The following is a 26,928-nucleotide window of genomic DNA, read 5'->3' as shown; positions in this document are numbered from 1 at the left end:
ACCGCGGCCACTGGGAGCTACGAGCGGCCGTACCTGCGGACGCTCAGGTAAACAAACCATCTTGCAGCCCGCCAGGACTTAGCCTGAACAAGCCGCATACCAAGTTTGGGAAACCCTGCTCTAAGTTCACATCTTCACATTCTCTTTGCTCTACAGCTTTCCTGAGAGTTCAAGGCAACAGCCCACTTCTTACTACTGCAGGATATTCAAGAATTTTCTGGTTAATCTTGCTTCAGTAAACTTTACGGGCCAAATGCCCCAGTCCTTGCTCAGGAAAAACTCCCATGGATTTCAGTGAGAGTGCATAAAGACGTACCTGTGCGTAAGGCCAGCATATGTCCAATTTAAAGGCTTTAAATGACACTGAAGTGGTGCATAGGCCTCACGGTGATCCCCTGCACAAGTTTATTTGAATCTGGCATATTCAACTTATTTTATTCTCTGAATGATTCTGTAGTTCTTTGATTTCACTGGGACATATATATTATTCTACAGCAATGGGTGTTCCACCCACCATCGCTGAAGTGTTTTGTGTTTGTCAAGAGAATGAAGAAACACTTCAGCGATGGTGAGTGGAACACCCATTGCTGTAGAATAATTGTTTTGTGTAAGTGGATCAGTTTCAATAGCTATGGTTATGATGGATCTTTTTAATAGGTAGGTGGATAAAGAGGCTTTGAGTAAGGGCTCTAAATGCAAAGTTGGAAAATATAGCCTCTTATTTGGAAAGTATTTCAGGAAAAGGCAATATTTAAAGACATTTAAATATGCATTTAAAATTATGAAACAACAAATATATGCAACTGCAAACTTGATAAACAAATGGCTTAAATTAAAAATTCTCCTTGTATATATTTTAAAAGTTGGTAGAAAAACTAAGTGTCTACACTGAACCCTGAGTAGCGTCAAAATCTGAAAATTACTTTTCTAACAGAGATTACAAAAAATAGTCTGAGGTTTCTTTCTTGTTTATCAGGAATGTTTTCAGAATATGATAATTAATATTTGCTTTTTCATACCTTCTAGAGTTGTTCTTCTAATTGCTGCAAACAATTATAAAAATACACCCAAATAGTCTTCAATTCCTTTCAACATTAATCACCATTATGACTTAAAATGCACATTTTAATCTCTACAACATAACTCCTGCAGTCTTGGAACAGTTTTCCTATATCTCCTTCTCTCATTGACTCTTCAGATGTCATTTGCAAACACATCATACCTCCCTTACCTTTACATATAATCATTTATCTGTTTTATCAGTTCTGCAAAGCATTTGGGATGCAGCTGCTATGGAAGACACTTTACAAAAAGTTGTGTTCTTTGTCAGGCTAATGCAGAGCCCAATGACTCAATGAGCACCTTTCCAATGGACTTCAATGAGCTTTGGATTAGGTATTATGTCCCCAAATTTGTAGGATATATTTTCAAACAAAGTCATGGAAACCTGCATCTTACAATAAATACACTTCTAATTCTATTTGCTGTTGTACTTACTCTGAAAAGGTAAAAATTTAGACGTGTCCTAAAAAACAAACGAACAAAAACCTTCTACTTCTTTTGCAAAACAGTAGTAAACTGAGATTTACAAGTTCTATCACAAGCATATAAAACACTTTACTGAAAAGATTGAGCTGTAAAAATTCAGGAAAAAATGACCCTGAATTCTATGTAAAAACTCATAAATCTGCCCTCTGCCCACCCCCCCCCCCAAAAAAAACCAAAAAAAATCCCACATTTACGGTTCCACATCAGATTTTTTCTCTCATAGACTATAAGGCCAGAAGGGACCATCATGATCATCTAGTCTGACCTCCTGCACACGGTAGGCCACAGAGCCACACCCACCCACTCCTATAGTAGACTCTATATTTTAGCAATTCTCAGTGTCACATACAATACAAAACATATGCAATGGAAATCTTCACTTCCCCCCCTCCCCCCCGAGATGTACAGCATTACTATGCAGGCAGTAGTTCCAGTTCTCAAGCTCAGAAACTACCTCCAGTTTGCAAAAACATTTATCAACCTTATTAAAAGGTAATAAGAAGTAAAATTTAAACAACAAGAAAAGATACAAGGTAAGATAATCACATTACCGCTCTAAGCAAATGGCTTTACTTAAATAAAAGAAAACTTAAGATCAGAACAAAATTGAAGCTTAAGACCTCCATGCAAAAAACTAAACCTAGTCATTGACCAAGATATTACCATATTACATCAGTATTTAACAAATGGGCAGAAAGTTACTCCTACCTGGGATAAACCGAGATGAACAGATGCAGTTTCAGAGATATACATTATTTTGCCATCAGATGCTACCACAAAAACAAATCCATCCAATGTCTGTAATAAAGAAATATTTTGCATAAAAATCTCAGTTTAATTGATAATTTAGAATAAAGATTTCTGAAGTGTTTCCCCTCCCAAGCAGAAAATATATTAAAAAGAAATATTTAACCTATATTGTCCCTGTGAAGACTATTACTCGCACACAAATTTGTGAAATCTACTTCATTATCCCATTACAGAAGTTAATGCTGCACTTTAAGTTAATGTTCTCCTATTAACTTGGGTTACCTTAGTATTTAGCACAAATCCTGAATTATGTGGTACTTAAGGTAACCAATGCTATACAGGCTATTTTACGATGTAATGGCAGAATTGAGCAATATTTTTATTTATGCGTTTGTGGACAGAGAATTGTCGTCTTCATAGTTATTTGAAACTTGCCAGGGATGAAAAAGCCCATGACAGCTTCAGAAAGAAACAATCCACAAAGGAAACTTCATCAGACTGAAAGTGAAACATTGTAGACATTATTCACTAACATTGCAACCTGATAATCTTAACTAATGGTAACATTTAATGCAAACTTGGGGCCTGATCCAAGTTGGACCTCATGTGAGTAAGGATTATCAGGAAGTAATGATTACTCATGTGAGTAAAGGTATGAAATATTTAATTATCCCACAAAGAAAAGACTGATAGGATAGAAATTAAAACTGTACAAAGATGGCCAGGATTTTCAAAAGTAATGATTTTGTTTGCCTCAGTTTTGAGGTGTTTACATTATATTTTAATAAGCACTTGATTTTTCAGAAGGCCAGTGTTTAGGAAAATCAGAGATATCTAAAATCACTAATCACTTTTGAACTTCCTGGCCAAATACCTATAACACATGTAGATCACTGAAAAATAAACATGTATTCTTGGGAGGGGGAAAACTAACTTCTAAAGTACAGAGATAAAACAACTGCCTTGTCTATTTACTAATTCATATTTTAGGATACTGAACCGGGAGGAATGCAATAAAATCCTGTAAAAGTAGTGCACACAATGTGGCCCTAATAAAAAATATTCCAAATTATTCTCTGGCCTACTAACTATTTTTACAGCATGTAATTGAAACCAGATTACTTTTTAGCTTTACTCTTTTTTTATCCCCCTCCAACATAAACAAAACTTTGTAGATGTATTAAAATGGGAAAGAAATCATTGCATCCTTAAATAAAATTTTTACTTTAAACATTATTGTCAACTTTCACTTGCTGTTCCCAATCTTATAGTTAAAGTTGTGTCCATTCTTCCATTAGAATTATTTTTAGGGGTTTCCAACTCAGCTAGAAAAATTGTTGCTTAGAGTTGAAATTTGGCATACAAAATTTCTGCCCAGGTGCTATTTAAAAAAAAAAAAGAGTTGACAGTAACTGTGCTGATATAATACAATTTTTGAGCATTTTATAATTTAGAAGTAGAATCCATTTTATGCATCATTTACAGGTAATTAACACATAATATTACCTAAATGCTTTTGACACTAAACAAAATGTAAAATAACTAAGAGATTAAGTAGCTACTGTACAAGCAAAGGCTTTCATGAAGATTTTTATTATGCACCTACATAAAAATTTCCAAGATAGACCAATGATTCCAAACCAACATATCAACTAAACTTATTTGAAATAAAATTCAAAGTGCATATTTAATGAGCTAGTTGATAACATCTCCAGGAGAGCAATCACCAAATCTTTCCTAAATATATTTATTAGGGCTGTCAAGCTATTAAAATATTAATCACGATTAATCATGCTGTTAATAATAGAATACCATTTATTTAAATATTTTTGGGCATTTATTACATTTTCAAATATATCTATTTCAACTACAACAGAATTCAAAGTGTACAGTGATCAGTTTATATTTATTTTTATTACAAATATTTGCACTGTAAAACAAAAGAAATCACATTATTCAATTCACCTAATACAAGTACTGTAGTGCAATCTCTTTATCATGAAAGTTGAACTTACAAATGTAGAATTATGTACAAAAAATAACTGCATTCAAAGATAAAACAATGTAAAACTTTAGCGCCTACAAGTCCACTCAGTCCTCCTTCTTGTTCAGCCAATCACTCAGACAAACAAGTTTGTTTACATTTGCAGGAGATAATGCTGCCCACTTCTTGTTTACAATGTCACCTGCAAGTGAGAACAGGTGTTTGTGTGGCAACGTTGTAGCCGGCGTTGCACGATATTTACGTGCCAGATATGCTAAAGAGTCATATGTTCCTTCATGCTTCAACCACCATTCCAGAGGACATGCATCCATGATGATGACAAGATCTGCATATGGCAGAATGTGGGTAAAACAGAGCAGGAAACATACAATTCTCCCCCCAAGGAGTTCATTCACAAATTTAATTAACACATTTTTTTAACGAGCATCATCAGCATGAAAGCATGTCCTCTGGAATGGTGGCCAAAGCATGAAGGGGCATACAAATATTTAGCATATCTGGTATGTAAATACTTTGCAAAGCTGGCTACAAAAGTGCCATGTGAACGCCTGTTCTCACTTTCAGTAGCATTGTAAATAAGAAGCGGGCAGCATTATCTCCCATAAATGTAAACACACTTGTTTCTCTTAGCAATTGGCTGAACAAGAAGTAGGCTCTGAAGTTTTACATTGTTGTTTTTGAGTGCAGTTATATAACAAAAAAAATAATCTACATTTGTAGGTTGCACTTTCACGATAAAGAGATTCCACTACAGTACTTGTATGAGGTGAATTGAAAAATACTATTTCTTTTATCATTTTCACAGTGCAAATATTAGTAATCAATAATAATATAAAGTGAGCACTGTACACTTTGTATTCAGTGTTGTAATTGAAATCAATATATTTGAAAGTGTACAAAAACATTAAAAATATTTAATACATTTCAATTGGTATTCTATTGTTTAATCTCAGTTTTAATTGCACTGCTAATCATGATTAACGTTTTGAGTTAATTGTGTGAGTTAACTGCGATTAATCGACAGCCCTAATATTTATTTTATTAAAATCAATGTGTTTCAAACCCTATCATGAAAGAGTTTTCTCTTTTTAAACGAAGGAGTACACCAATTTTAAGTTGGCTTTAAATAATAAGAGTGTGGTGACCAACAAAAAACAAACAAACCACTCTTCATGTCATTTCAAATCTTATCTGAATCTACCTCTTTTCTAACTGATCCAGGCTTTTTGCTCTTCCTTTCCTATTACTGGTTATTCACCTCAGCTGCTTTACCTAGCACACCAAGGCTTTTCGGGTTCAATCTTGTACACTATTCCAACTGCTCCAAGGGCCTGACTCCATACCCCTTGAAACTAATAAGAGGCTTTTACCATTAATGTCCATGTTCCTATAATTGTAGTTTATAATATAAAAGCTTCAGGTTTTCATTATATTATTATTCACGTCACTCTATCTTATTTTCAAAACAGTGGGAATGAAAGACAAGAGTGAGATACAACCCACTGCACTAGCAGTTGTCAGCGTCAACTCTAGTCATATGCATTGTATCAATGTTGCCTACTTCTTAGGCTACTCTGATACAAACTGGAAAAACAATAATACAATAGCATGGAAAGTAGAGTGACAAACTCTCTGACTGCACCTTTAAAATCTCACAGCTCAACAGATACAAATGCCAGTAGACTACATTAGGAAAGAGTTTTCAATACTCACAGCTCGGAGGCTGAGTTTCTCTTTAGATATAATCACTACCCCAGTGTACACTTAAAAACAGCTATGTGATTAAATACTAAGCTTCCTCAATAAAACTGACCATTAAATAATTAAAATTTATTATGTCTTTAAAGTGAGGGGAGGGAGAAGAATCCTTGCTGCATTAGGGTTACAAACAGAAAGTTCCCTTTGGGTGCCCCTGCCCAACTACTGCTCCCTAAATTCTCTGCTACGTGGGGACGTCCACATGGGGACCAGAAGAATTCCAGAGCAGATCAACAGGATTCGGAACAACTGTATTTTCAGGTGCTAGGGTAAATAGGAGATCTAATCCAGATGTTCACCTCCTGCTGCAGGAGCCATGCGCTCTTTTAAAGGTTTTCCCTACTGAGCAATCTGTGGAGAACTATGATCTCCCATTTACAAAAACACCCTGACTGGATTGTTGATAATAAATACAATCCACATTGCAATTCACCAGGGGCCGTTTGTAGTACCAAAAGCGATCCCTTAGTGTATGTGCGCTGGGTGGGGGGATTTGTTTGCAATTGTTGGACTAGGCTTACCAGGCAAACCGTTCTTAGTAATGTAGGCTGTTGGTACTGCTAAAATCAAAGAACGAAAATTAAAATGACTGGTTTCCCTCTGAACAGCTGAAAGAAAACCGTGGCTCTAGGTTGTGTGAACAGAATGACCCCACCAAGCTTCATGTAACAACTAGGCTGGGAGGGCGATAGGGAGGATTACACACTGAGTCACAAAAAAATCCCAATGCGGAGTATAAATCTCGAATAAAGCATCTTCTACCTGAAGCAAATGAGATCCCAGCTCTTTGGCCACGTTATCCAAGGGCCCTATTCTGCTCGGCTGGCCCCAGGCGTCGCCCAAACCTGGAAAGGAACCGACAAATCAGTTAGAAACTCGCGGATGGGAAGGAGCCTCCGCGGCCGCGCGTGTCCCTTGGCTGCCCAGGGTGCGGCGCTGCCCGGGCCGGGCCGCGGGACACCAGCACCGGCGCACGGCTCCCGAATCGGCACCATGACACTGGGGTTTAGGCTCGGAGCCTGCGGGGGCCCCGCGTTCCTCCGCCTCCAGATGCCCGACCCCGGCCCGTCCTAGCCAGGGCCCAGCTGCGCCCGGCGATGGCAAGTCCCGGCGGTCGGTCCCAGCGGCAGCCTGGGCACTTAGCTCCCGCAGCTGCAAACACGCGCCCCGAGCCGGGGCCGGGGCCGGAGAGGGGCTGTCCGGCGTCCCCCATGGCCCCGGCAGCCGCTGCGCTCAGCCCCAGGGCTCCCGCGGCCTCGCCTGGCCATGCTGCTCGCACAAGCTACGGTGACTTCACCACGTAGCCGCTGCCCCGCTCCACACAGCCGCTTGCAAGGGACGCTCGTGTGTCAGGACACGGCTACGGGCTGGGGCCGGGCTACCTCTGTTACACTGACGGGGACCCACACAGCCCTCAAATCAGACAGTGCTGTCGGGGCCCTGCTCTCAGCGCGGCCTCTTCTTCTCGCCCCTGCTCCGGGCAATTATTTGTCACGGTTTGTTGCTAAAGGCTGGGCATGAAACGCCCTGGGTTTCCATTGGCTTTGCTTGACTGGCTGCAGGTGAAGCGGGCAAAGGCCTGCTCCAAACCCCAAGTCAAGGGGAGGCTCAGGACAGACAATGGAGGGAAGGGAGAGGGTGAGACGGTCCGGATAAATCTAAACAGTTGTTAGGCAGTTCTTGTGCTGGTCTTACTGACCAATATTATCTCATTTTTTCCTTGTGCTACCCCAGCTGTCTGTATCCACTTTATACTTAGATCGTGAGCTCTTTGGGACAGGGATTGTGTTTTTATTCTGGGTTTGTGCAGCGCCTAGCACCATGGGTCTTGGCCGCTGACTAGGGCTCCTAGAGACCCTACTAATACAAGTTAATACCAATATTAATAAACAATGGTTCAAGGCATGACAGTGCTTATTCCACTTTCACCACTACCACTGACCTTCCTACAACTCGGTCATTCTTCTGCTACTCGGGTGCTAAGGAGCCATATCAATAATTCAGTGTATTCAGAGTCAGTCCCAAAGGTATGCCTTCTTTGAACACCCACATTAGCCATCAGAGTTGCCTGAGTGTATGCTTCAGTAAACTGAATGGCAGAAGAATTTTACCTCTACAGGCTATTTAATCATAGAATCTCAGGGTTGGAAGGGACCTCAGGAGGTCATCTAGTCCAATCTCCTGCTCAAAGTAAGATTTTTTTTTGCTTTGGGGTATCTGTATATGTTTTGATAAGTTTGCCTATATTGTGAAATTGTATTTTTTAATAAATAGAGCTTCCATTTATCTATTGCTATCCTCTATTTCTCCCAGGCACTTTAGAGACGTTTACAAATTCCACTGCTGCATAAACTATTCCCATCTTTCTCTGCTGAAATGCAGAGTGGAAAGTATCAGCTGTATAAAGGAGCACAGAAACGTGAATTTTTCCTTGGCAAGATGATGCTAAATTAAAGCGTTAGTAGTTATCTTGTTGCTACACAGACTGCCCTTTTTAATAGTGTAAATGATAAAGTCACCTTGAGCCAATCAAACGAACTCACTCATAACGTTACAGATACATTTTTTTAAAACTACTCTTATGACTAAGCGGTCTCCTGACTAACTGAAGTACAAAGCAGGTTTGTTCTTTAAGCCAGACATATAGAGGATTTTCAATAATGGTATATAAACAACTGTCATTCCAATATACCAGTGCCTAGCGGTATATTTGATTGCATCATTTGGTATTACAGTTACAGTTTTAGCAATATCATGTCAGTATTTCCACTATTTTTATCGGAGCCTTCTAGCGCAGACTCGCTATTAACATAAAATCTCTCCCCAGCAGGTTTTTTTCTTTTCGAAATTTAAAATCGGTTTAGCCATTTCAAAATTATATCGAATTTGCATACATTTAGTGGATTCGTTGATATTTTCCCTTGTTTTAAAGTCATTTCATCAGTCGATAAAATATTTTCTCAGAATATTATTTTCAAAGGTGGGAATAAAGCGAATACAACCTTAAACTCTGAAAAACGGACCGCTGCACATCAACGGCTCTTCCTAGGGACATGCAGCTGAGTTTGTAGGTGAGTGGTGCATATGGTTGCAATAAACTCAAAGGAGCTATTTCTGTCTAACCAGTAAACACTGTACATTTCACTCACTAGGCTGGACCTAGCCAAAGAAGCTGCTGGGACAAAGTAAGCATTCTGTAAATTGCTAAAATGCAGCGTGTGCTCACTTAATAGACCTGAATGGTTCCAAATGACTAGCTTGTAGACTGGTTTTAAAGGTTTCAGAGTAGACTCACAGAGCCGGATGGACTAGAACGGTTTCAAATGAGCCATTTTGAAGGAAGCGTTTAAGATGTATATTGTATATTGATCTGTGAGAAAGCTGAGCAGCTGAAGGATTTTGTTTTCTGGCAAATATTTAACATTTAAACAACAATCAAGGGGTGCCAAATTGTTCCCCATTCAATTTTAAATGTATGGGATTACCTCTATCAATTAAGGTCAAACATTTATCTAGAGCGAGACAGGTTCACAAAGCCAAGAAATTCCAATCCAGACTGAATTCCAGAGTCGGACATTTCTGTGCCACAAACTGAACCCGAAAGTAGTCTGTTATCCAGTAGGGGAAGCAAATGGTGAAGAAGACTGTCATAGTGAAAATATCCAGCTTTTTTTTTTTAACTACGCTGTGTTGCCCTTGTTCTGGAGGTTTGAGTTCTGACTTGCTTCTCCAAAGCTCCTTTATACAGCCACCCAGCCATGTTGGGGACAAGTGGCATCATCTCTTTATAAATGTTCACTAAAGGGCTCTCTTCGCTTTCTCGTGATTCTCCTCTATTCTTTTCTCATTGTAATCGAGGTGTGCTGGGAATGCAGTGCGATTGAGTGTCCCTCCAGTACCTAGCACACTGGAGCTTCAGTTTTGATTGGGCCTTTGCGCTACTAGCCCAAGACAAATATAAGTAACAACTGGTGGTTCCATTTCTCTCCCACGCATTGAAGCTTTTCCTTAGCCGGAGCGTCTGGACAACTGTCAGTTCCACGGTGACTGTTTTCGACGGAGAGGCAAAAAATTATATGGCAGGGCACTTGAAAGTGGAGAAACTCCACGGCGTCTGATTCTCATGTTAAAATGCTCCCTCCCTTCTATTACGAAATATGGACACAATTCTCTCCCTTAATCTGACATCTCAAACTTTCTCAAGACATCTTCATATTCACCTCGGGGCATTTCTCAGTTTTCAGAGGGAAAAAATGGGTTAAATTGTAACAAAATCTGGAAGCATTTTAGGTAAAGAAAAGGTAAAAACCCCAGTAGCTTTTCTGTTTGGAAATCGGCTACAAGAATTACTTATCAGTAATGTCCTATGTAAGTATCGGCTGCCCCCTAATTTGGAGTATTTCCTTTGTGTCTCTACCGCATTGTGCTCCCACTCCCCTTTAGTGCACGATCCTGCGCGTTATTCAATAGCCATAATTCAAAGGAACCTGGGTCAACTACAAACACTGGGATTTCATTGCTCCCTCTCCGGGGGGAATTTCACCGACTGTGGGGCAACCTCCCCTGGCCTTGCAAACAGCTTATGAAGAAGGGGCAAGTTGCAATTATATAGGAGTCAGGAGACCGGCAGACCAGGCAACATCAGCCGTCTGCAAGAGACAAAAAAGGAGGTGCCCCCCCTCCCGGGTTCCTTTCCCCTTCTATTGGAGGCGCTGATGGTGAGCCTAATAATTCAGCAGTGAGGTTTCTTATAGTCACAACACTCACACATATACTCCAACAGAGGGCCTAGCCCGATCCCGCAGTTCTCAAGGGAAAAATTCTCACTGGAGCTATTGTGGCGCTTGGGACCCATCCCCGAAGTCAGTGATAAAGTCCCTTTGATTTCTTTGGGGGCGAGATCGGGCCTAGTCCCGCATCAACACTGGTCTCACTCTGGAACACGTGAGATAGCTGCAGGTGCCCTGATCGAATCGGGTTGTAAATCGGTGCACACGGCTTTGGAGATGTATTTCTCACCTCTGAAAACTAGCGCCGCTAGTCACAGCAACCCGTGGGGCTCTGAAATTTCAGCAGTTGTGTCGCCTCCTGTTGAAATACTGTCTGCACACTTACCTTAACTCTACTGGGAGGTTACACTAATGGGGTAGGGGGGAACTATCTTGACTTTCTGGCACATAAATTATTACAGCACTTGACAAAATTAGCTCGACAGCGTCCTTCAATAGCTGTCTTAAATTTGTTGTGTTTTGGAGGTGGCTAGAACCTGGCCGATTAAGAGGAAAGGACAGATCTTTGTCTAGGACTAGCAGACTCCCTGTTCGGGTTGTGGATCGGAACTCTACATATATATAAACTAATTATTTTCTATCTATTAGGATGTATTAAGAGAGCCACTTGTTTTCTATTTGTATTGCTTAAGTCACGTATTGGAAATATTAGTGCGGTCGGGGTTAAGATTTCTCGAGAAAAAAATGTTAAAAAACCCAGCCCAAACCGACTGTTCTATTGGAGCCAACAAAATTAGATCACCGACTCAAACCCACTTCAAATCACAAACAAGAGCGAGAGAAAAACCCTCCTGTAATGACAGTAGTTAGACGCATTTAGTGTGGCGAGATATTTGAAAGTCTCACTCACAACAAGGGCGACATAGACAAACACAGTTCATAATTATCATTTGCGGACGATCGTGCCATCCAGATTTATTCTAGGAGGAAACTGAAATGCGTCTTGCCGCTGATGTGAAAAGCCCAGCGGCTAAGAAATGAAGGAGGAGATTATTAAAATCCCTGTTTTATTCTAATCTGCTCCCGATTCTCACATCTTTCTTGCAAGCAGCCCATATACCTGTGACTGCTTCCTAGTTATGTAAGCCTCCAACATTCCGGTGATCTCTAAATGCCACCGATTTATATTTAGAGCAAGCCTCAAAGGAAGCCCTAATGCCGTCTTTTATTTTAATAAACCCTTTAATAGCATCAACTACTATTAGCTGTTATTAAAATAGGCACACACGGCTTTATGAATGGCTCACTCTCCGCATTGTTTGTAGCCTCTAAAGCGAACGTTAAACCTCGCAGATGTACAGAAAAAGACTGAGCTGAAACTGTTGTAATTCAACCTGTGTTATTTTCCCGGCTCTATTTTAAATACACGGAGGACAAGAAGATATTTGTATGCCCTTTAAAGAAGTATTAAAATGTCTATTCATAGGAGTAAGTAATAGATCCCAGATTGTACTATTAAGACATGATGCCAAGCACAGAAATAAAAGAAAAAAATCACAATATCTCCCAGGCTTTTGTTTTGGTTTTAGGTAGTGGGAATAGTACACGCTACATTTTTGAGTCACTTATTAAGCAGCTCATTCCTTTTGGTTTAATCATTAATAAATGAGCAGTGTTAAAGCTAGTTCTAGAAAATGCGTGGAGTCACAATTTAACCTCAGCGCCATAACCTGGTGGATGGGATTTTTTCAACTCAACAATAGTCGTCCCCCCCCCCACACTTCTATTTGTTCATTTGTGGAAAAACATATTGACAGTCAAGCACCAAAAATATCTCGTAGTATTTTTTTGTTCTGCAGCAATAAATGGCTTGGCAAAATATCAAAACGCGACAGAGGATGACGCTACGGAGTTTGCGTGTAGGGATATACGCTATGTTTTTGTCGCCTGGATTTTAATTCAGAATTTGAAGGTCAGAGCAAATCCACACGGAAAAAAATACTATACCGAAGCATGAAATTATACCCCACAAGACTAGCACTTTGGGAGAACAAAAGAGGTTTAATGTAACTCTCCTTTCACGCTCACTTCGGTGGGCCTGTTCCGGATCCTCCCGCAAGGAGTTCTGTGCGCCCAGACCAAACTGTGCATCTTCTAAACATACAGTAACTAGGTGGATGGGAAATCTGATTGCCTCAAGCCCCGAAGTCTAGGGGAGCGTAGGGATGCCCACAGCCGCGGACACCTTTTAAAATGTATTAAAAGTTGTCTACGCTACGTGCCAGGGCGTTTTTAAACCGTTAACCACCGAAGCTTTTAAAACTCCACCCTTTTTCCTGGCCTATTCGGGGCTGGAAGCAAGTTTCATAGCGGGACAATAATTCAGATCAAATGTAGTAGAAATTCCAGGGCTTAGCAGCTAGGCTGCAGACTTCGGACGTCTCTTCCCCCCCCCGCCCGGCTCCGACCCTCCCCCAGCCTACCCCAGCTTAAAGAAACAAAACTGGCTCAGTGTTATCACGAAGATGATAATTCAGGCGTAAAAGTGAATGTTTACACACATCGGAGAGTGGTGGTAGTGCACTTTTCCTCTTCTGTTTACAATGTAATTATATATCTCAACATAGGTTAGTCTAGATTTGATTCACCTTTTAGAAATTTTGGCACAATAAAAGGAAGCTGGTTACTAGCCAGGACATATTCATCTGGGCCAAATTCTGCTCTCATTGATGTGAATAGCAAATTCCCATGGACTTCGATGAGATATGGATTTGGCCCTTAAGGGATCTTGGTTGTCTGTCATGCGCGGATTTAAAAAATCACATCAAGTACAGTTTGCAGCCATGTGCCTTGTATTTATGTCTTGGAGACACATGATCGCTGATGGGCACATTGAGTCACTAGACATCTGCAAAACCTTGAAGTAATTTTCTGTTACAAGAGAGTTTAACATACTGACTGCAGACACATCATCTATTCCTCTCAAAAAATCAAGATCTCAGCAAAATATTGTATAGCAGAAAATATGCACGATGGCTCTTTCGGAAATCAAAAAATGATAGCTCTCCAGGCTCTGTTGCACTTTGAAGCACTGATCCCAGACTGCACTTGTCTGTAACACTAAATCTAAAAAATTGTTATTTCTATTCTGCTGACTAAGGCCACTAAATAATGCCATTTGGGAAAACATCAGGGGGAGAGGGAGACGTTCATTATAATTTCCTATAAAAACCAAATTCAGAAACATCAGCTCTTTCCTGAGGAAAGATACCCAACTATGAAGGGAGTTATTGATAGTGAAAGGAATTATGTCCCGACCACTTCCTCACAAAGTGTCTGGCAGAGAGTAGCTCCCAGCTTGAAACTTTCCAAAGTTGAACCAATGTATTAATGGGCATGGCTGAAATAATAGAGTTATCACTTTCCAGCAGCTCTCCCTGTATGAGTTTAAAAATATATTCGGAAACACAGGAGTAAATTATTCACTTCGCCTTTCATATATTGTTCTCAGTGTTCTGGTTTTCAATATATTTACGCAGTATTTATGGCAAAAGAATATGTTTGTCATATGTATTTTAAAAATTACTCTTAAGCATGTGGGGAGTGCAGAAGCACACAGTCATTTGGTCTGAAGAGAATTTACACATAAGACACTGCCATCCTGGGTATATAAACTCGCGAGGCTTTCATCCTCTGTTGTTCAAGTGTTCTTTGAGCATTGCAATTGTTCGTTGACACAGTTTGTTCAATAGGAGAGTTTTGTCTGGGAATCTTGTAATATAGGTCTGCCCAGAGAAGTCTCGGCATATGTATTTCTAAATATGTAATTCAGTTATTTTGGAGGGAAAATGTGCGATCAAAAATAGGGAAACTCCTCCCGAAATGACTATATTTCTTAATCGGAACTTTTATAATGACTTAAATTTGCGAAAGTCATTAGCAATATACTAAAGCACTGGGATGTTTTATTACTATTAGAACTGTAAATTTCTTTATTTTATATGTTTTATAGAACTCTTTCGGTTAAACAGAATTATTGATTTTATGTAATACTAAGTAATCGTTGATCATAATTATTGACGTAGCTGATAACGATCTTCTCGTTTTTAATCAGCTCCTTAGAAACTGAGATGAATAACGCACTTTTCATTCTGGGATGCTAATTGTTCCTCCCCTCCCCCATCATCTGTCCAGACAGGCCAAACAAATCACAAAGGAAGAGATTTGGGGTTATTTAACCATCTAGAGATTATTAACCAGCATTTCATTTCATTTCTCTCATCCAGTTTAGTGGTCACACAACATGACATATTACAAACGGCCCCACACAATGTATGTCAGTTGGCCACTTCCGCTCAGTGAAAGAAACATGTGAAGTGTGTACTTGTTTGGGGGGAAGGGGGGTGTGTATGGGAAGGGGTTGGTATTTTTTGGATTCAGTGTTTGGTTTAAAAAAGTCCGAGGGGAAAATCTCAAGTTTTATGTGCATTGCTCTCTCTCCTTTTAAAAGACAAGGTGTTTAAGGCTCAGCCGAGCAGACTGGGGTCTGCGCACACGCGAGAGCCAAAGGGCCGGATTCGGATCCCTTTATCCACGTTGAATAGGTCTGCGTATCTCATTGAAGCCAATGGCGCTCGGTATGGAGTAAGGCGCTGCTCAGTGGGAGTAGGGGTCCATAACTGCCTCGCACAACGATCTTTGCCCGGATCTCTCATTTCGCAGCAGATTTTCAATTGCATTGAAAAAGGCCGCGACCTACAGTCCCGGCTCAAGCAAAGCCTCCCTTTGCAAGAAAGTCCTCCTGGGGATTTGGTCCGAGTTAGGGTCCTCCCCGACGCTTGCAGAAGCGGGGCATGATTATTAACAACCAAAGATGAAATCTTGAACCTGTAGCTCGTTTACAAAAGAGGGTTTATTAGTCTACTTACGGGTGCGAATTTTTATGACACTTTTTTTTTACAGCTAATTTCGCAGCCAGCCCCGTTCTGTGCCGATTCATTCCAACGTTTAAAGGGTTTGGCGTGGGTGCAAAAGACGCTGGCGAGGCTAGAAATGCTGAGCTTTGTGCGTCGGAGCCCTGTAGGCAGGTGGACTGGGCAGCGTTTAAAGACCATACAGCTTGGTAAATGCTGCGTTTTCAGAAACAAACACCCGTCGGGGATACCCTCCTCTCCCCCTGGAGAATGAAAACAATTTCCAGTGCAATTAGTAACGGGCCCGGGGGGACGGAGGGGGGAAGGCTTCTAGCAGATGTCCGCAGCTCTAGGTAACTAATGATATCCTCCTGCTGACAAATGGACTCCAGACTGATGCACCATGCCACGCCAGTCCACCTAACGCAACCCGTTCTATTTATCAGTACGGGAAGCGCTGACATTTCGCTGCTGTTTGTTTCTTTGGGGTTGAGAGCAGAGCCCCGGCTGCTGCATGAACAGTAAATTGAGGCACAGAGCGAGAAGTGAAATCAAAATTCGCGACAAGCGAGGGGACCACGCTTTAAAACGGTTAGCACAATGCGTGCGCGCTACACTGATAGCCGCGCGGCAACTGAGCAGACAATGTGTGTGGCAGAGCGGAAACGAACCCCAAGTAATGTCCCGTGTGTTCAGTGTTATGTCTAGTTCTTTTGGTACCAATTTTTACACACTCCGGGCCGGTTGGAGATTATGTTTGGGTTTTTTTTATAATCACACCTGCAAATTTATTGATATTAATTATATTATATTTATATTATTCACACGTATTTTAAATAGGTTCCTTTGTTGTGGTGTCCGTTTTGTTAGAGTTATTCTCAGAAATGTGTGCCACTCTCATGAAGTTCTCCGTCTCTACCTCTTCATGTGAATTTGTGCTCTCCTATTTTCCACATGACCCATCCCCCAAACCTTCAGGCTTTCTCGCTCCAATGGGAGAGAGTGAAGATAAAACACCAATTTGCCCCTAGTTTTACCAAAGGTATTCTTGGTTCTAGGCCTCATCAACGAAGTGCCTGACCCGCTGGTTGTAGGCTGGATCCCCTCCCCCCATTCTGCCTAGGTCAGGTCTCTACACTTTGTATTATCGCGTCCTAAATTAGGAAAATAATTTTAAGCAGCTCTAACAGCCCTCCCCCCCCACACACACACAGGGAAAGAAAGAAAACAAAATCACAGACTGTACCACGCACAGATCTTGCCTGGTGTTTAGTCAGCTGCCTGGCACCATTTCCCCATCGCCCTGGGCTAGAACTCTGCTGCTTTTCCGCCTCCCGGTTCTGTCCGACCCAGCGCACCGCAACACGCCCTACAAATATCCCCGTTCCAAACTCGGGGGTCTTATCTGAACTTTAAAATAAGCCTGATGAATACGACTAAACTCATGGCGACTGACCCCCTGCCTGCTTAGCACCTCGGGCACAGGCTACAATTGGAAACACAATTCACAGAGACTGCCTGGGGTGTGCGTGGGGAGGGGTGGCTATTTATAAACAGTCACTATCTTCAAGGACAGACAGCAACCATTTCAATGGCTGTCACGGCTCATTCAGACCCCCTTGCACCCTCGAAACGCAGATGATTGTAACTGCTAAGAAACTGCACCCAATATGTGCTGTCCCCCCACCGCCGCCCTGCAAAGCCCCCGCCTTAGACTCCTGCCTTATGAGAAGCAGCAGGTGCCCCGGAAGCAGCCGAGGGATTTACCTTCTGGGAAGACAGCTCGCATTTTCAGGTAGCTGGTGGTGAGGCGGATGATGGAGGCCTTGTCCAGCTGGGAGGTGATCGCTGAAGGCAGAGGCAGCAACTTGGCCAGTTCGTAGAATTCTCCATTTTCTTTTTCCCTTCTAGTCTTCGCAGCATTCTTGGACTTTTCCTTCATGGCGGCTCTTGCACGGCAATGAGGAGGATGACACTGGCATATTAGACCCGATCCTTCCGGATTGCTGCGAGCATGGACTTTGACTTTATCGTTAAGATTATTTTCTTCGTAAAAACAGAACAAAAATCAACACATAAGAAGGTCGAGACGAGAGTGGGAAACCACCTCTGTGCCACAAGTCGCAGCAGGTCAGGAGAATGCAGTTCTGGGCTGACTCTGCAATGCAAATATCTTGCACTTGGAAAGCAGAGACTGAAAGAGCTACATGAACCAGAACCGTGCCTGCAGCTGGAAATGGATCTTCTCGTTCACAGGGAGCATATCCCCTTTTTTTCTTTGTTTAGCGAATTATTTCCTGCTCTGTGCAATTCTCCCCCCTCCGAAAAACAAAGCCTTCAAGCAACTGCTCAGCAGAAAATCATTGTACTAGGCAGGCTGCGTTTTTTTTTTAAAAGGTTGTTGTCCTCTAATGAACTAGTGCAAAGGGATCTGGTCCTAGAGCCCAAGGTGCAGAGGAGAAGACAAGCTGGAAAGGCAGCCCAGCCATAAAATGAAAGTCAAAGCCAGTGAGGAGAGAGCTGCTGGTAGGTTGCTCTAAAACCACAGGCTCGCTTTTCCTTCATACATTTCCCTCTGAATCAGATCTAGAAGAGCGACCGCTTGTCTTGAAACCAGTGTTGGAAAAATATGCTTTCACCGTACACGTGTGTATCAAACCGTGTGTATTTTAGACCACGAGTGCAGAACTTGCCTGCAGTTCTGCCCAGCACAATCCCCGTTCACCTCTCCTCTGAGATTTGGGGAATAATGTCTGCAGCAACCAAGCGGATTTCGCTGCTCCAGCCCGTGTTCTAAATCCGGTTCTCCTAAACAGTTAAATTAAAGGATCCATTTTCCTCCAGGCCAACGCCACTTCAGTGCTGTCACTATCCAAACAAGTCCAAGTGCTGGCCAAGGCAATTCGTTAAAAAAAAAGCTTTATATTATAAAGAGAGATTTTTATTATTTGACACGTATTGAAAAAAATAAACGAACTGGTGCGAAGCGAGAGCTAGTTCACACTGACATGCGACTAGAGCGAGGACTCTACCTTACAGGAGAAATAAGGGTTTGTTATTTCACTTTCCAAGAGCTGGCAGCCTCATTCTTCGCGCGCACCACGCAGCAGCGATCGGAGGCAGATCCCCCACTCTCACAACGCCTAACTTCGGTGCTCCCACGCACGGAAACACTAATGTCTTCCTGCTTCGCCTCCTCTTTGCCAGGAACAGCCAGAGGCTCCGGAGCGGAACCTTCGGTTAATTCTTCAGCGAAGGCTGGAGCGAGCGAGAAGCGCCTGGAGAGGGGAGGGGATAAATGTGCCCCGTGACGTGTCCGCCGGTGCAGCAGCGCCTTCGGCAGGACCCAAAGACAGAGGCGCAAGGCAAGGACCGCAATTAGCACTTGCAATGGAAAGGGAGGCGGCGGGGGTGGCCTGGAGGGGGTGTGGTTGTCGGAACAGTCTCCGGCTGGTGCTCCGGATCTCACTAACTCAGCCTGTATCACACACCCGCATCTGCAGCCAGACAGAGACCCGCAGATCCTCACACATTTCTGCGGTGGTCTGGCATTTTGAACGTGTTATAAATAGCGCGGTTTAAAATAAGGTGGTGGGAGATACGTGCTAATATCCGAGACTTTGAGCTACACAACAACGCGATAGCCAGGAGGCTGGGAGAGAAAGTGGTTGAAAGGACCTATAGAGCGGGGGCTGGGCTAGAGTCTCCCTCATCTCACACACCATCCAAACCTCCTCTTGCCATTGTCCTTGGCACATCTGAGCGCTCCGGGTCCATAGTGGGCGCGTACACACACACACACACACGCGCGCGAATATGTACCAACACGTTAATGTAGTTTCGTTCGCCAGGCGCCCAAGGATTTGGGGAATCGCACACACTTGCACTCAGTCAATATCAAAGGAGGCCCGGTCCTGATGCTGGGCGCTGAGAGAACCCTGCTGATGGTACCGGACACTTCTCTGGTCCTTAGAGTGGAAAGTATTTGCAGCTAACACCGTGGAACCGTGGACAGAGCGCCCAGCGTGATTTCAGTGGGATGCAGGAGCAGGCCCTTGGGTGGGAGGGGGTTAGGTTATAGTGCACCTATGGCACCTGCAGTTCAGTGTCTCACACAACTGCAGCCACAGTACTCAATACTTTCCTTTCGGGATTTTTAACCCATCGATATGAATCTGTTTAGCTGGCGATCCAACAACCAATCAAGGGGGAATGGAGGAGGACTGACAGCAGCAGCTCACTGGGGCCGCTTTCTTTCGCTCAAGAAGGTACAACAAAACCCAAACACACACACTAGCAAGCAAAAAGAAAGGGGGAGAATTCCAGCGGTTACACATCCGCTTGGCAAGCTAGGCAGGAGTCTAGTGATGCCCATTCAGATCATCCATAGCCCTGGGGGCCGGGCCCGGTATGGACACGAGACAGCTACAGACGCACACAATGTGCACGCTCAGTGTGAGGCAGATACACGCGCACACAGTGTGGGATTGTCACCTCTCGCCTGCTTTGATTTCTCCAGCAGCGGCTGTGCCACCTCTCCTTTGTTCTGTATTAAACAGAGAAAACACCAGTGTGCCGGGAGGGGAAGTCCTGCCTTGGTCACGCTGCCTTTTGGATCCCCTGGTATGTCATGCTCCCGGAGTCCTGGGGGCTCTAGTCTCCAACCTTCCCGCCCCCCAGGGCAGCTGCTGCGCTCCCATCTCTTCTCCGGACCTCAGCATTGTGGCAGTGTCAATCATTCACACGCTAGGGACTGCAATATGGTTCAGCCGAGGTTTCCACAACCTAAAACAAGAGCAGGCGTGAGGGCTGTCCCAGGTCCCCTCTTCCCTCCTGAGAGTCCGAAGAAAGTCTACTGGATTCATATCATTTCTAAGCCTTTCCCAAATGCGGTACCTTAAGCCCAGTTCCCCTGATCCTACGGGGTGCCGGAAACCCTGAGCCTCTACTGACATGTGAGCTGAGGTCGCTCAGTATCTGAGCCAGACCCCAAGCACATGTGCGGATAAATCTGTACACTATGAACACGGGTCACTACCAATAAAACTGACCAGCCATCGCTATATTGTAAACTTCGAAGTCGCTTCTTGTGTGGCTGTTACAGCCAGTTGTTATTTTAAAAGAACGGCGGCATGGCTCCCCTCCCTCGGGATAGGGTCTCTGTTAAACCCCAGGGCATCGAACAGAAAGTGCGTTGCAGTGTATTGACAGAACCTCAACTTCTGCTCTGCGAGAGTCTGTCCCTTTGTCAGTGCAGGATTGTTCCTTGTGGAGCTGAATGGTTTATCCAGTCTGATTTTAAACCCTGGACTTCCAGCCACGTCCACTGGAAGAATTTTCCACAATCTAGCAGGCTACATATTTTAGCCTGTCTAACGGCACTCGGTTGAAATATGCTGCTCTTGTATTTGAATTTTCAGTCCACTATACATGTGTGTGACTTCCCCCTCACACACACAGTTTCAGCTATAGAAAGACATAAGATGTCTTCCTGGAATATCCGACTTGTATTACCACCAAAACCCCGGAAGGAAGTTCAAGTAGGAGTGATCCCCCGAATGCCTAGATCCAGATGTGCTGCGTCTATGCTAGTGGGTAGCCTCTGAGGAGTCACCCTGGAAGGTGACTTAAGAGGCAAGTACTGAGGAACAAACGCGAGAGAAAGTGGTTGGGGGGGGGGGGACGGCTGAAGATTTCCTCGAAGTACAACAACAAATTGAACACCCTACCCCCACCCCCACCTGGAGGAAAGACACACACGGGCAAGCTCTTTGCATTAACTGCACGTCGCTTTAAACCTAGCGACAACACCCTTCTTCGTCCATATTTCTTCGCAAGGAGGGGAAGACGGGCAGACTCACAAAAGTCAGCGTTGAATCGCATATTTCACTCAAAGCTGATCTGGAAGAAGGGGTGACCTGAAAGGAAAAAAAGACAGCGGATGTGTGTGTGTGTGTCGCTAAAACATCTGGTCAATTTTCCGTCTCAAATGCCCACAGCTGGTTTCCCTGCACTTCACCTGCTTCTGCGGAAATGTATTCCATTAGCGATCATAGACCAGGAAGAGAGAATGCAGCACCGCGCCGATATTTACATCATTTAACCCAAACTAAGTGCATTATTGTTATTATTGCTCCTGCCGCAGTTACAGGAGGCCCGGCTTTAGATTTAAAGCAGTCATTAGAAAACCGAAATTTTCTTGCCAGAAGGAATTGTCCGAAAGGGTGACAATTTTGTACGTTGAGGGATTTATTTGTGTTCCGATTTTGAGTTATTAATCGTTGTTTAGACCCCGTGTGAAAGTACATTTCCATAGCAATAATCAGGATACAAATAATAATTTAGCGGATTTCCTGTGTGTAAAACACAATAATGGTCCTTAAAACTAATCCCTCTACCGAACCCTATCCCGTTGGAGTGTGTGTTTGTTTAAGCGATCTCGCACCTCTTTAATTATCCCATTACACCAGAATCTGCCAAAGCAAACCACCCTTCAGCTAATGGCCCGATGTTGTTTAGGAGAAGGCTGCGCTCTTTAATCTCCAATTACCCTCCTAAACAAGGAAAGTTATATCCCCGGGCAGGATTTTGCTGGCTTCGGGTAACTATATCGCTCCCTTGCTTTTCTAACTTCGGTAATCAAAGCTCCTTTTTTATATCCTGCTCCCAATGAGGGCTCCTCATCGAACTGATCTTTTTACCAAACACGCATGTGTATCTGTCTCAGCGGGGCTTTTAACAAAGGGGACCCCTGTTCACTTTTTCGGGGAGTATATTTCAAATTGTTTCCTGAGCTGGTGGAATAAATCCCATCCCGAAGGACTTGTTTTCCTTCAGCATTTTGTGCGTTAACATGGAAACTACAGACATCTTTTAATTTTATGGTCATTTAAAGGCTTGTGCCCTGGAGAAGAAAAGTAAAGGGGGAGAAAAAGGAGCACAAATCCCCAGTCAGACTTAAATCAATTGTATATATAAAATCTCTTTTCTCCTACTACCTATTAAACTGGAGAAGAGCCGCCAATATAATTTTCTCAGCGCAGGGACATAATATATTATCTAAACAAATAAGCCACTCTGGTTATCAAAAGATCAAGAACAAATATAATCGTCAAACATCTTTGATTTGTAAAAACACCAACAGACACCTATATCTTTGGATGCTAAAGAGCAAACGGTGTTTGCTAACATTTGCCCGGCTGGTATAAACGTGATTTGAGATCCCACGCCAGCTTTTCCCATACACTCTATATTTTATTCAGCAATCATCTTCGTGAAAACTGATTCTCCTACAGATAATATCAATGGCTGGGAAAGGGTTTGGAGTTCAGAGCTGCAACCTGTCCTGAACTGGACAGGAACTATCATTAGATTTGACCTTCTCTTTCACACAGTATAAAGAAAACCAAATCAAACTGTTACACAGAGAACCTGTGAATACCTAAGTGTGAGCCTGTTTACCTTTCTTGGTAATCGATGTCCCAGTGTAACAGAAACGTACTTTGCACAAATCCTGCATAAAGAAGACGACCATGTTTACAATCGGTTAAAAAACTGCTTTCAAGCTGCTTTAAATTATAAAAATGTCACTGAAATTCCCCCCGACAAACCCGAACGCCGCTGATGATTGTCTCTCCCTTTCTCAAACAACCCAACCCAACTGTATTTATGAATTATATCAGAAAAATCTAGCTGAATCTGGCCGCATTAGCAGGGGAAAAACATCCCAGGGAAAAATATCAAAGACAAGAAAAACGTATTTAAAAATTCAAGTCGACAGGCATTGCATGTTGTATCAGATATGACAACACGTTCCACAGTTTCTATTTTCCAACAGGATATTTTTGATGCAGATTAAAAATAAATATTGTTCCCTAAAGCGGGTATGATAACTGATTATTCCAATCAACCTTTTGATAGCAAAGGAAAGCGACCGTGTAGTAAATTACATCATTAACAAATAATCTTGGTTGGGAGAAGGGTCCGCTAATGAGACGTTTGAAATATAATCTCAAATGAGATGAATTTAAAATAAAAAAGTACTTATCTGAAATTGTGGCCCGAATTGATCAAAGCAAATCCCTAATATACTTGTCTTCTGTGGACAATCTGCAAACTAACTCCCAATAAACGTTGGACGCTGCTACAAAGATCTTCCTAACTGGTATTTTTCCTCTATCTGGTTTATTAAGAAATTCCACACATGGGATTCGATAATAAAATCAAAAGAACTCGAGAAATGAGGCATAGTTATTGACCTCGAATTGCACATTTCTCTGACCTTACCTAAAAGCCCATTTTAAGGTAACCCGTTGGCTTTTTTTTAAATAGAAAAAGTGTATTAAAGACAAACAGTTTTCGCAGGTTTTAATTACAAAAACCAAAAGCCAACAATTGCATTCACTCCGAATCAATTAATGTCTCGCTTCAGTGGAAAAAGAATTACAATCAAATCAGCAGAAAGCAAAAGGTTTGACTCTCTGGAAGGAGTCACGGGGGGAATTGTTTACACGTGTAATTTATTCGAGCCTCATTTTTGATAAGTAGGCTGCATTTTAAAGTTGGGCGAGAATGTGGGGTGGGGGGGTTGCGAAGGCTGTTTGATGTTAGATTGTGACTTGTAGGAACAAACGATCCACCACCCGCGCCCGAGAAGCGTGCCCGCAATAGCGCGTAGCGCAGGAAATTGCCGATCAATTGCACCATTAGCAAATAGCCCTGTCCCGGGACACCGAAGGCGAGAGACTCCTACCCAGGGCGCTGGGCAGCGCCGCGCTAGGCGAGTCCCGTTTGATCCCTGCACCACGAGCAGTGTCGTGTCACTTAAAGTCGCTTCGTAGCCCGGCTCGTGCCGGGCGGCGCTGAAATGGATGCGGCTGCAGCGTCCCGGGGACAGGCGTGCAGCGGAGAGCTCAAAACGTGCTGGAGGCGAGCCGGGAACGGGCCCGCTCCGCGCCGCTCCCCAGGGGCGGTGGGACCGAGACAGTGGCGGCCGGAGAACACAAGAAGGGGCCGTTCCCACGTTCTTGTTTTCCGGGGTGATTCTTCTTCCCGAGTAGCCACGTGGGCTCAAAAGAAAATCTGCGCCCCCGACTGACGCGAGCGTGGTTGTCAATGGAGGGGAGGGGAGGGGAGGGGAGGGGGGGTTAGTTACACTGGCGAGCTCTAGAGCTCCGGGCTGGTCTTGCTTTAAGGCCGCTCTCCACAACTTTAGGCTGGGGGCGTCGCTCCGCTGTGGGTGGCTGACGCCCTGTCGCACAGCCCCGCACGGTGCCCCCCGCTTGACACCTTCCGTCACCTCGCTCCGGCTGGTTTCAGGCGTCAAATGGCTCGAAATCCGTCCGCGAGCTCGCCCTGCGCAGTAGGTCTCAGGGTTGCACCGCACTTCGCTTCAGAAAGCCCAGGCGCCGTGTAACACCGCGGGGTGTGGAGGTGGGGGGAAGATGTCTGCAGAGGTTAGCAGACACAGAGCAGAAAAGAAGTTACAGTCAGTGTCATGGGGCTTGATCCATACTCAACAGAATCAATCCAACGACTCATTTGGGAAAGTGAGGCTGGGGCTTACACCCTCGGTCCTTATCAGCACCGCAGCCGCCCCGCTGCGGCGGGGTCCTTTGCGGGACGGGGATTGTAAACGGCAGTGGGATGCCGTCTGCTCACTGTTCAGAAGTGAGGGCAAGGTGCGGGACTCGATACAACACAACTGTTAACTGCCCGTGTCCCCATAGCGGTTACCAGGCATGCTTAGGTGTAGATAAGTTTTATGTCCGATTTATTTAGTCATACAGGCCCTAATCCAGCCAAGGCTTTACCTGTTCTTAACGTTAATGGTTGAAATCAGCGTGCCTGAACACACACACACACACACAAATCCTTGCAGGATCAGAGCCGTGGGGGCTATTTTGTATTCCAGTTCAAATGTGAGACAAAAATACTCACAATAAGAAACAGAGTAGAGAAGGCACCTTAACATTAGGCTGTTTTAATATGGCCTAAATAACAATGTCTAGCACCACGCTGCAGTAATTAAAGATGTAAATAACTTAGATTAATGAAAGAGTCGCTCTTGTTATATCTGGAGGTAAACAAGTCTAAAAGGAGGAACAGGCCTGGGCTGTTTGGTCCAGTCCCCTTTTCTCCTTTCTGCAACCCCATAGAAACAAAATGATCAGAACTAGGGGTATCACTCCTGGTGTGAAGAGGCCACATTACAATATTAATTATGGTCCAGTGTCTAAATGTCGGACTATGGACTAGCCTCAGAACAGGTCAGAATTCCTGCTGCATGCTGGTGGTGCTGAGCACTTTTAAAAGTGCTCCTTAATGGAGCCCGAATGGGAGCTGAGCTCTTGAAATGTGGCCTTTAGGTTGTGCAGAATTTGAATATGCCACATGGGCTCCATAAATCAAGCAAGCAGGCTGGGTATTTGATATCCCTGATTTTAAACAATGGTATTTATAATATGCCAGTCAGCATAGTTTCTAGATACCAAAGATAAAAACTAAGAACTTGCATTAATTTTGTACTTAGAGGACCTGGCCCTTTACCTCTCCATGTGCTTTAAGCAAGGAGTGTGTTTAGAATTAGAGAGTGCAACTGCACTGGAGGGAGAGGGGAGAACGCTAGGATCAGTGGAAATGGTGCTGTAGGGACCAGAGTACAGTAGGAGAGCACAACTGCAAATGGAAGTTGTGTTGACTAAACAAAGATAGAGATGTTTCAGTGTAAGGCCCCTATCCTGTCAAGATTTATGCATTTGCCTAATTGTACACACTATGAGTAATCCTACTGAAGACAACAGCACTACTCACAATCCATAACATTAAGCACATACATGAGTTTTTGCAGGATTAGGGTATAACATTCTTATACCTTTGTGTATGTCTGAGGGCAGCAGTTACTCATTTTTCTAATTATAAACACAACCCTTAAAGCAGCTGGGGACTGAGAAAGAACAGTTCTTTAGAGTTAGACATGATGCAAGTTGTTAACTTGAGTCTGTGGTGTTCAGCTAACACAATGACTGGCATATTAGAAATACTGTGGAACTACTCAAGTGAGCAAAGTTGATCAGATGTTTAAATGGTTGCAGGGTTAGATCCTACCATGGCACCAGAGTGTCAGCATTGGTATTAGCTCAAGAAATAGGGACAGATCTGGCAACCTGTTAACTAATACTTGTGCTAATAGCTACTGCTCTCAGGGGAACAAAAACATAAAAAT

The 26,928-nt window shown here is 43.3% G+C and overlaps 1 protein-coding gene and 1 long non-coding RNA gene across 3 annotated transcripts in view; both read right to left on the bottom strand.

Moving 5' to 3' along the window:
• Window positions 1-17,802, bottom strand: part of SIM2 (SIM bHLH transcription factor 2) — a 68,146-nt gene extending 50,344 nt beyond the window's left edge. Inside the window, exons 1-3 of one of the 2 annotated variants that reach the window (XM_045002446.1) lie at window positions 17,472-17,802; window positions 6,824-6,906; window positions 2,257-2,346 (exon numbers count right to left, since the gene is read on the bottom strand). In XM_045002446.1, coding sequence (XP_044858381.1) covers window positions 2,257-2,346; window positions 6,824-6,906; window positions 17,472-17,646 — 348 coding nt within the window. In that variant the 5' untranslated portion in view covers window positions 17,647-17,802. Of the gene's footprint in view, window positions 1-2,256; window positions 2,347-6,823; window positions 6,907-7,443; window positions 7,576-17,471 lie in introns of those variants that run through there. The other variant, XM_045002445.1, reaches the window with a different exon arrangement.
• A 2,142-nt stretch (window positions 17,803-19,944) lies between these two features.
• LOC123350494 lies at window positions 19,945-23,217 on the bottom strand. Its single transcript, XR_006573771.1, has 3 exons — window positions 23,166-23,217; window positions 21,566-21,622; window positions 19,945-20,489 (listed from the first exon to the last, which is right to left on the bottom strand). It is a non-coding gene; the product is annotated as an uncharacterized LOC123350494 (long non-coding RNA).
• Between the last annotated feature and the right edge of the window lie 3,711 nt (window positions 23,218-26,928).

This window comes from Mauremys mutica, chromosome 1 (assembly GCF_020497125.1).
Source record: "Mauremys mutica isolate MM-2020 ecotype Southern chromosome 1, ASM2049712v1, whole genome shotgun sequence".
Lineage (NCBI taxonomy): Eukaryota > Metazoa > Chordata > Testudines > Geoemydidae > Mauremys > Mauremys mutica.
This window is presented reverse-complemented; position numbering and strand designations above follow the sequence as displayed.